The 11411-nt window shown below is 42.0% G+C and overlaps 1 protein-coding gene across 1 annotated transcript in view; it reads right to left on the bottom strand.

Moving 5' to 3' along the window:
- Positions 1–3972: 3972 nt before the first annotated feature.
- atrn (attractin) overlaps positions 3973–11411 on the bottom strand; it is a 130504-nt gene continuing 123065 nt past the window's right edge. The window contains exon 29 of the mRNA XM_005929634.3: positions 3973–8505. Within this exon, the coding sequence (XP_005929696.1) occupies positions 8381–8505 (125 nt within the window). The 3' untranslated portion in view covers positions 3973–8380. The remainder of the gene's footprint in view (positions 8506–11411) is intronic.

Raw genomic sequence — 11411 nt, 5'->3', positions numbered from 1 at the left:
TTGTTTACAACGGTGAACTTGTGTTGATGCACAGCTCTCCTACAGTCCTGCCACAGCACTTCAATCAGGTTAAAGTCTGGACTTTGGCCATTTGAACAACTTGATTCATTTCTTTTTCAGCCATTCTGTTGTAGATCTGCTGCTGTGCTTGGGATCATTGCATGATAGTGGTTGGGCCAAGCTTTAGCTGTCAGACAGATGGCCTCACATCTCAATACTTTGGTATACAGAGGAGCTCATTGTTGAGAAAATGACTGCAAGGTGCCAAGAACCTGTGGCTGCTAAACAAACCCAAATCATCATCCATCCACCACCGTGCTCGACAGTTGGTACGAGGTGTTTGTGTCGATATTCCGCCTTTGGTTTTCCATACAAACAGCGCTGTGCGTTGCCTCTACTGTAATCAAAAGAAATGTTGTGGTGTGTTCACATATAACGTTGCACACCCCATATTAAGCAGCAGGTAGGAAAGTATTTTAAAATTTCAGAACTTAGAACGGGAGTGGAGATGAAATTTTGTAATTTTACAGCACAGGAGGAACCCCGCCTTCACTCTGATCCATCCCTAAGCTGATTTGTCATATTTTCCACAGCTTTTAAATTCATCCTGCTGTAAACATAAATTTTTCAATACCGGCTCCTTTCATTGCGAGGCGAACATTACATCCTCTAGGGGATGCAAAAGGGGCTTGTTTTGGAATTACAGCATCAAAGACAATCGTTTCAAGTTGAGTGTACTTACTTGAAAGACATCTTAGCCGAATTTGTGCACAGTCTGAAGCACCATCCCTCTGGCACCGAACAAGCACATTCAAATAAGCGTTGCAGGAGATTTCCAAAATTAATTATTCGTAGTTATCGAGACAAACAGCAATGGCTGGATTTCCACATTTAATAATAGACAAAAAAAAATGTTCTGTCATTCTTTTATGTACATCAATAATTACAAGGTCAGTAAGCTATTATCCTCAAGTTTTACATGTAGTTGTCATCAGCTTCTAGTAATGCTTGTTCATCCTACTCTGCTGTCTTACATACAAAATATGCACTGTCACATTTTTAAAAGCCGAGAGAGGTTCGCCATAAATGATTTTTTTTAAACCATTCAACAAATATCATTCACAATACTTTCTCATTATTTACAAAAGAACAGCAACTGCTAAATTATACATATTAACAGCCTACTTCCTCAAGATATATAATGCCTCTATACAAAAAGGAAGGAGGAGGAAAACTAGAGGGGGTAATGCCTGAATTTACAATGACCTTATTCAGATGCTTTAACCTAGGTGTTACAGCTTTTTAAGTACAGGTTAATGCAGCTAGTGTCTACTTGTGAATATTAGGAACGTTTCCAGTTACTAAACACACTTCATGAACATGTATCTGCTGTACATTTCTACCAGCGAATACAGAGATTAATAAAGTGAAATAAGGCCACTGTAAAGTTTCAGTGTTACCCTAGTAAAGTTTGAGGCCTGGAAAGCAGAGTAAAATAGAGAAAGCTGCCCATCTATTCGAATCAAAAACAAAAAAAAATGGACAGGTAAACAGTGCAGTGACAGTGTACACGCTTTAAACGTTTCCCTTTGCAAACTTCCACACTCCCTCTCAGATATTTTGAGCTGCTCAGGAGCACTTCACACCCTGGTAACACCGAATGGTAGAGGGAGGTAATCGGCTGGAAAATCTGAACTTTAGGATCCAGGAATCTCGTAATGCGGCATCAGCAGAGTGCCCACGCTAAAGTTCATGTTTACCAACAGGGCTGGGCTTTAACGCGTTTAGACCAAGGGGAGAAAGTCAACAGATTTAGCTTCGGCCTGCCCACGTTGACGTTAAAACGGAGTGTATTGTGCTCTTAGGTTTTGATTTGTCGCATCAATTTGGTCTTACAAAAAACACAGGACACATATTGGAGCTGGATTTCTGACTTTTTAAAAAAAAAAAAGGCATTTCATATATATATTCTCATGCATCCACCACCGTTCCCGCCATACTGGCACAGATTCCTCAACACATCATAGCGAGGAAAAAAAGCCAGTGATTCCACGTTTGAAAACAAAAAGCAGCTTTCCTGCAGCTTTACAACCTTCCTCCAAGCAATATTTAATACTAATCCACCAAACAAAATAGGGCACACTGAGGCCATCTTCCAGCTCTGTAGAGGTATAATCATTTACTATTTAAGGATGGCAAGACTAAATTAGCAAACGCAGGCCCTTTTCCCCCATAGATGCTTTACAATAAATGCCTTACAGATAGATTCAAAGTATTATATTCCAAGTAAAGGTTTTGATTAAAATGTGACTCCAAAAGTAAATAAGAGGGGAAGAAAATGAATGTGCAAGTATGTTTCTTAGTAATTTGAAAGGACAGTTATGTTTGACTGGTTTTAATCTGGGATGGTTAAAAATTTTCCCTGTTGCTGCCAAAAATTATTTTAGCACAAATTTGAATGATTACGTTTTGTATTTACACTTGAAATTTTTCCGCTACAAATACATAACATTTTTTGAGTACAGTTTCCAGTTTTGCGCTTAAATGACTGCTAGCTTATCCTGATTGCACAGACACCAGAGTAGCTCCACCCCCACTGGTCTACAGGTGGAAACCTTTCTGTAAAGCATCGACTGCAGGACGCAATCGATTTCCATCATGAGCCGTGTTTAAAGGTACCCTGTAGGTTTTTTTTTTTTTTTTATCATTAATGCTACGCATCAGCAATTTTTTTTCTTTTTTCTTTTTTCATAAATTGTACACAAACACATCTGTCCCAGTGATTTGATGCTAATCCACTGGGGAAAAACAAAAGAAAAAAAAGCAGCAATGCATCAGAGCAAAAACATGCCGTGCAGGTTAGCACATTTAAAGGTGCAATATGTTTAGATTTAATTATTCTAAAGAAGTGTATACATCACACATATCTACCGAATTTGGCATGCTAACCTGCCAAAACTGACCCGTACTTTTACACAATTGCACTTTGCACTAAAGCATCCAGTCTGCACTCGGCACAGCATCAGAGAAACCCCCCCCCAAAAAAACAACTTTTCTTTTATATGGACACTGAGGACCGGGAACTTTGAGCAGCAGACGGCAGACATGAGCACTGTTTGTGCCTCATTGTGAGTTTTAAAGAAAGTCAGGCTAAGAAACAAAAACAAGGCTGCTTAGGATCCAGACTAGCTGCTAACGCTAATGCTAATGCAAAAACACTGACCTTCCCACTGCCACCCTAGAGTAAGGTGTTCTACATATTGCACCTTTAAAATTTGGCTATGCAAAAGAAAAAGTAAGATCCTTCAGTATGTTTGCAAGCCGTCAAAGGTACATGTGATGCATCTGAGGAATACTGACTAAAAATCCAAGGCGGTGCTTTTAACACTAACGAAAGGCGACTAAATGCAGACAGAAGACCACAAAAAGTGGCTAATCTCAAAAAATAGTTATTAGTTGTTCATTTATAAGATACAGGCTACGCTCACACGTACAAGGATATTTTTGAAAACACAGATTTTTCTATGCGTTTGCCTTTCGTCCGCACGTAAACGGCGTTTTCGGTCACTGAAAACTGAGATTTTTAAAAACGCCTGCCAGGGTGGATATTTTCGAAAACTTTGTTTATGCATTTATGTGCGGACGAGGAAAACGGAGAAAACGCAGCGCCAAAGATGTGCGCCTATTTTGAGGTCACACTGTGCGCCACGTTTTTGTTTCGGTGAAATGAATTTCTGCCATGGTGGACTTGGACAAAATACTGTTACTGTTAATTTTACTCTCTGTAGTGTTTAAACGCTAACATATACACACACAGTTACTGTCCCTACACACATAGGACTCAGTTCTGCTTCTATGCGCCATCTTTGTTTACTCTTTCCCACCCAGGCTTCTAGACTTCTGATTGGCCAACATTTCTACATGGTTAGGAATATATCGCCACCTGTTGCTTTGGCATGTTCCTAGCAGCGTTTTCCTTCAATTTTGCATTTACGTGTGGACAGGATTTTTTTTTTAGAAACAAAAACGGAAAATCTCCGTTTTCAAAAATACCCGTATACGTGTGGACGTAGCCACAATGTAGCTGAGATGAAAACAGCAAGACCTTTTTGTCCATCAGTCATCATTGGGGGGAGATGAGGTTATCATGGGGCGACCTAACTGGACAACAGTAGCTGCAGCTGGGCGTGGCTTCACCCTGCTGAGTGCAAATGCGTTTGCTGCTCGGCATGGCTGAAGCACACTAAGTAGGGCTTTTAAAGCATTAGTTGGCTGAATGGACTTCTCTTCAAGTTCTGTAGAGCTAAATATGCTTTGAATGCGCGCACAGGCCAAATTTATCCAATTACAGCATACAGTCTGGGCCACAAGCCCAGAATTATGAACCCGACAAACTGCAATTAGCCAAGACCAAGAATGAGGCATCGTGCTCTAATGATACATGAAACATGTCGTTACATTTATTATTAAAGTGATAAAAGTAATGACATGCTTTAGATATCAGGTCATACTGTCCAGCCCTACCATTAAGCTGTAAGTCAGTCCTGTCCTAACAGGTGCAAACGCACAACTCGGAGTCTGTACACGCCAACACAGTCCTGAGAAGATGCCTGATCGGCAAAACAAAATTAATAAAAACAGCCGTGTGGGTGGACCAGGGATGAACTGCCCTGCATAAATGTTGAAACTGCAATATTACTTCTAAATTTATCTAATTGCTGAATGCTTGGGACTTGTGTAGGAGTCCGGTGTGAGGCTGCTGACAACAAACATGTTTACAGATAAACAGGTTTCATATACATGTCAAAAATCTGGAAAAACTTTAGTCTCGTTTGGGTTTCTTAAGCCAATCATAGCACAGAGGTTAAAGACAAAAACACAAACATTCAACATTATCTCAAAGACATCAGTATCCGACACAGGATCCGTGTCGTTTGAACCATCAAGCAGAAGAAGATCACAGTGGGCTGACTGGGCATGCAGAGCTCACATCTTCTTTACAAGCTCAGTGTCTTTCTTAAAAAAGGAAAAAAAAAAAACTTCAAAGTGACAACTCGCTCTTTAATGGTCTGAACCCATCATCCCACAGTTCCTCTGCCGTCTGCATTAACCACTGCACTGCCCTGTCACCCACGGCCAAAGAAAGAAAGTGGCGACAAACTGTCCCCGGTGAGTTACAGTTTACAGATTTACCTTGGCTGCACAGATTTTACATTCATTTATAGAAAACAAAACAAAACAAACAATCTTTATGAAATTATTACTGCAGTACAGTCGAAGCAGTTGTACACCACACTCGTATGGAGAGAGTCAATGCAACAAAATCATATTTGCAATGATGAAAACGACTGCCGTTGTAGGTTTTGTCACTGGAGAGTACAGTAAAGCGATTGAGCATCGTGAACAGCTAGTGTTTTATGTTAAACAGAAACAGGCCTGCTGCGGAGTGAAAACGTTAACCTGCAGAGAAATCAAAAACGCAAAGGTGCTGGCAGATCTCAGAGCTGCTGACGCTGCAGAGGAAAGACAGATGTAGTTCATGTGCCGTTCAGGCATTTTAGTGTTGGGAGCACATCGCCACCTTTGATGGCGGTTAATGGGAGTTTGCGAGCCGCGTGTCTCTCGTGTCTCTGCCACACTTTTGCCTCACAGGTTATTGTAAAGACTCACTTTTAAGCCAAATCTCACACAAAGCGTAATTTTCTTCTTCCAATGGCCAACATAGCACATTTTATCACAGTTTCTTGAACTGAACTCCACCTTCAAATGGTTGGAGGTGAAAGAACTCCTTCATTCTGAGACAGGGTGGTAGGTGTTTTCAAAGGGACTGAAAAAGTACTAAATAAAAATACTCTGTGGAACTCAGAAGGACTCTTTGTGATCATCACATTCATGTAATAATAGTTGGTTATTACCAAAACGCCCTACAAGATCCAGAGCCTCAGCTTAATATAAATAATAATAATTAACATTATTTTATTCTGTAAAAACAACCCAACAAAACATCAAACTACCCATGTTGGGTAAAAAAAACAAACCCTTTATTCTAGCAGAGGAAAATTGATAAAGACTGCAGGTGAAGCACTTTGATTCCTCAAAGCACGAGCACGAACGGAGCCGCTTCTCCGCGCCGTGACACTCGCCAAGCGGAGTCACGAGCGCACGCGGCACTCTATAATTACAGAATGTCAGCTTTGTTCATGCTTTCTGTTCTGACCTTTTCCCAGTGCTAAAAGTGTGCCCTTTAACCAGGCGGTGTGAAGTTCTAGTATGCTGAGCACATGTGAGAGCCAGGAACTAAACACAACGAGCTCTTTAGGGTAGAATGCAAACTATTAAATTGTTCTATTGCTGCACTTCCCAGAGAGCGGGACGTTTACAACCTTACGAGACTGCAGGAGACGCACCATATTTCCTATAGGTTGATACACCAACAAATGTGTCGAAGGCCTAAAAGTGCTGCAGTGTACAACATATATCCTGTATATGTGAACAATAAGACACATATATAGCTACATGCAAAATTGAACAAAGAAAGAAAAACTAAAGCAAAAAAATGGCACAAACCCAAATTTGATGCTTTAGTTGTAACATCTCTGTTTTAATCTACCAATCTCAGTTTTTCTGTGTTTGCCTTGAGGTTTTTTATTCTGCATTTTCCCTCATTTTCCCACTTGAAGTAATGCTGCTTTAAAAGCAGGACCGATATTTTAAATGTAGACTGTAGACAAGTGCAGGGAAAAGCAGCTGAGGGACCAGACGACAACATAAAAGACAATTTTTTTTTTCTTTCAGAATAAATAACCAGGGTCTTCTGTGACATGGAGGCCAATTCAAAAGTCCATTTTTAAAAAACGATGCTCTTAAAGAAACAGGCACTGACTCATGCATTCTGGCTGCTAACAAAAGTAAAAAACACTGCACTTTACCATTTAAACGCTGGGGTTTAGCAGCTCCACTGTAGCCGCATCGATAAGGGCACAGACGTCGCTGCTGTATGGGCTAATTGGGCGGTTGTAGATAGATCACAGATGTGGAACAATCGCAATCGAATGGCACAATAAGAGCGGCGGAGATGCTGGTATCCCGGGGGTAGGAGGGATGCATTGCATTTTGGGAAATGAGAGCAGTAATTAGAAGGTATGGATTTCTTAGGCAACAGTCTCAGAGCTAAACAGTTGCCCTGGCAGCGGTCACTAACATCAGCCAAATCACTTCAGTCAGAGTCACGTGATCTATAGGAAGCCTGTGTCACAATGGTTTCGAGGACAATTTTTAATTGCCAGAGGTCCCCCCCCACCCCACCACTACTTCTAGCTCTGTGTGTGTGTGAGCTTTGCATGTTGCCATTGGCTTTCATTAGAACTGGAAGAGTAATTAGCTGGAAAAGTTTAAATTGCACTGGCGATCCAGCAGCCAGCCGGCCAGCACGGGTGAGGCATTGCAGCGGTCTTGCATTGCAGCGGTCTTGCCTTGTGCGGCGGACGGCTCGGCAGCCAAATGGCCAAAGACAGAGAGACGAAGCTCCAGACAGGCCGCAAGAGTGGGCAGCGGGAGAAGACACATAGGCCGATTGAAATGTCACACACTCTTTAAATGGGCTCTGGCTACACAGGCAACCTCCTACAGTGGATCCTCATTAAAGGAAGACTGAACATGCTGTTAGCTTGCTCGGAGGCCAAACTGTGCAGGACTCCAGTGACAACAGCCCTCAGTGCTGAGCTGTGAACATGACAGCAGGTGACAATGGGCTACAAATGGGTACAAGGGCTTGCTGAAGTGTGTGTTATGCGTTTTTGTGTGTGCATGTCCAACTGAGCGTGTCCAGTTTTGTTCCTGCCTCTGAAATAACACAATACAAAAGAAAGAACAACAATAACTTAAATAAAATGCGAACATAGACGGTCGCAAAGTCTCTGGATTTTTTTTGTTTTGTTTTTTGTTTTGTCAAAAACTACGAGACAAGGATCTCTTCTAGCAGCAAGCCGTGGCCGCCTCGACTAACGAGGTGGTGTCGACAAATGTAAAATGTTTCACTGAGGGGGAGGGGAGGGGTCAGCACCTGCTCTGTCCCTTCCTTCCTTCCTCCCTCCCTCCCCCCTCTCTGTGTCTAGTTTCTGTCGATCAGTTCGAGGGGACTCCAAGCATCAAAGTTCCTGTAGGAGGACAGGAAGGGGGAGACCTCTGAGGCTGCAGTCTGCCAGATGTCTCGGCCCCCTTCACCAAAACGTTCAAGTCCTGCGTCCCAGCATGCACCTCTCCCTGCCAGAGCGGAGCTGGTGGGAGTCTCTGAAGGATGGGGCTGAGGCGAGGGGAGGGTGGGGGAGGCTGATGGGAGAGCTTTTGGTGTTGGGATGGTAGAAGAGGACAGGGGATGCAGTCAGATGCAGGTGGATGGCTGTGCTGTGGGCTGCTGTTTACGGTTCCTCAGTCCGCCAGACTTCTCCTTGTACCCCACACACATCTGCTGAGATACATCGACCAGCGCGCTGGCCACGGCCAAACCTGCGCACACAGGAGGACTCGTTTAGTTAAAGTAAAAGATATAAAACTACAAACATGAATTACTTTTATTACGCTTTTCCTTATTTTCTGTCATATCAACCTGTGAACTTTGTATAACATATAAAACATGTCCAAAGTTTCAAACATGTGCAAATAATCACACTGCTCCACAAAAGACAAGGTACGATCTACTATGATCAGGGGTGCACATGAGTGGTCCACAGGTGTGCATGCGACATGTGCACCCCTGAATATGATCACCTCAAGCACAGAGCTTTTTTTTTCTTTTTCTTTTTTTTGCGAGAGGCAGCCAATCAGAAGACAACTTTAAAAAACCTAAAAAACACAGTGTGACCTTTAAGACAGAGGATAAACTGCGATGTTAGCACTTTTAACCTCCAAGAATACAAATGTGGAGCTGGGAATGAGGATAAATGATCAAGTTTAAAGCAGAAACTGACCCATAAATAAGGAAATCGATGCATACAAGTTAAATTAGATGGAGAGAAGTTAAATGCTAAGCCATGTTAAAATGGCGAGATCGTTCGTTTATAATTAAGGAAAAAAATTAAGACACTGAAATGTATGCACTGGTAACAGTCTCAAAAACCCAGCATTAATTAGGCTACACTTGCAATATGAGGCTAACTCTGAATGCAGTAACTGTAATGTGGGGAAAGCTGCTGATGTGTGGAAAGCAAAACACACAACTGCCAACTCACAACCGCGTACACAAACGTGCAGAGCTGGCAATCATTAACTTACACCACACTTCATCAACATTTAATAACATTCTCTGAGCCATGAAATACCAGTAAACTCCATTTATCACCAATATTAGACGCATTTATTGCAATCAAGTAAACACTGAAGGCATAAAAAAGAGAAAACGGCTGCGCTAGGGGTCGCATGCTGAGAAATCATACAGATACTACTAGTTTCTTATTGGTTGAAAAAGAGAAAAAAAAGCAGGATGGCTCAAATCACCTAAACGAGCCGAAGATAGAAATCAGTGATAATCTGTGGTGGTGATATCCTTTTGGTTGCTATGAAATGAGCTAAAGAGTGCTGTGAGGCTGGGATGCTGAAAAACTGAAAGCAGTTTAAAGATCTGAAAGCACCACGGCTGGATGGGGAGCAAGTTAAAAGCATTATAACGGTAGACACCCCCCCCCCCCAGGGCACGAGGAGATGGGAGGAACATGGCTAACACGGTCTCAACAAAAGCTGCCCGAGGGAAAGCTCCATCGAGAGCCGCGGCAGTTTTGTTATGACAAAAGGACAATGTGGTAATTAATAAGGGCCTTAGGCATGCTGATGGTCTGGGGACTGCAACTGTGGGAGGCAAAGAGCTATACAACACAGAGGAGGAAAAAAATACTGAAAGAAAGGCGAGTTGAATTATTGAGACAGTAAAAGAAAGAGAACAGGAAACAAAAACTAAGAAAAGGTAAGGGAAGCAGCACTTGGGTCTTATCAGAGGATCTTGAAAAGAAAGATAAGGAAAACAGATGAAGCATGGGTGGGAATGTGAAGACAGCAAGTGACAGAGCAGAGGATGAAAGAAAGTAATGGACTCAATTCTCAGTGCAGTCAGAAGTTGGGCAAAAAAAAGGAGGAGGAAGGGAAAGAAGGGAGCAGAGGGAAACAGGAAAAACACTAGATTGCACTTTAAAGCAACGAGGATGAGAAGAGGATAGAGAGGAATCAAGCACAGAATGAGTCTGCATGGATATAGCTGCAGTATGCTTCCTAACACACCAAGTAGATGAAGGTAGGAAAGCAACAAGCAGTCTTCATTTCGCCACAGGAAGAGGAAAAAAGGAGGGAGTGAAGAGCAGTAACTGAGGAAAACCAGGAATCGCACTGCTGCTTTCAAGCTGCAGCGTTTTTAAAAATGAATACATCCACATCAAAACGATGGTGCTACATGAAGTAATTACTGTAAACATGTTAGACCACTGTCGAGATGGATGTGCATGATTTTGCTGAGACTAAAAATCACGCAATCCCCAAGTAGCACTCAGAGGTGTGGTTGGTTCTGCGAGTAATTTACAACTGTTGTGCTGTTTTCCAAACACAGGCACAGTCAGCTGATGTCCAAAAACAGGCAGTTAGTGAGGTCGGGTTAATTGGTGATTCTAAATTGCACATAGGTGTGAATGAGAGTGCGAATGCCCTGTGAGAGGTCCAAAGTGCACGCAGCTGAATTTGAGTAGGTCCACCACTAAAATCAGTCATGTGGTCAAGTAGAGCTCATGAGATCACTGTGAAACCTTGAGTGCTCTCCATGGTCCTGAAATCACAACGGCTCAATTTGAGTGTAATTAAATTTAAGGTTTAATGTTTGTTTGTTTTTTTAAGTTTGTTAACGTAAAGGTATTGCCCAGACTGACGTCCATCCGAGGCCTGATTATTTTCAGGATGGGGTCCAAAATCCACATCGTGATCCCTCCGTTCTCTCCTTTCTCCAACTGCTAAAAACTAAAGAGTGGCTGGAAGGTTTTGCTGCCGCAAGTGAGCTAATACAGGGCGCAATACATGCTTTTTTCCAGCGTTAAATATCAGTGCAAATAGCACGTCACAAATCAGCTTGCACGCTTAATTTAAATATTCTCTCCTTCCTATATTTTGAAAAAGGAACACCAAGAAATCTCTAAATTCCTAATTTTTATGTCATCTTCTCACTGCGCTCGGTTTCTAAATGCTGATAGTGCTTTTTTCCCCTCCCACCAAAGCCCAAATCTGGTCCTTGCATCCTAATTTTTTATTTTATTTACATATATAGGCCTGGGGGAAAAAAAATAGATGCGTGAGCTCTCAATAATTTTTTATCCATGTATATTAAATGCATTAACTTGGAAGCATTTTGCAGGTTTATCCTGTACAAATATTAAATAAAAATG

Source organism: Haplochromis burtoni, unplaced genomic scaffold (assembly GCF_018398535.1).
Source record: "Haplochromis burtoni strain Fernald_Lab_line unplaced genomic scaffold, NCSU_Asbu1 Contig_119, whole genome shotgun sequence".
In the NCBI taxonomy this organism is placed as follows: Eukaryota; Metazoa; Chordata; class Actinopteri; order Cichliformes; family Cichlidae; genus Haplochromis; species Haplochromis burtoni.
This window is presented reverse-complemented; position numbering and strand designations above follow the sequence as displayed.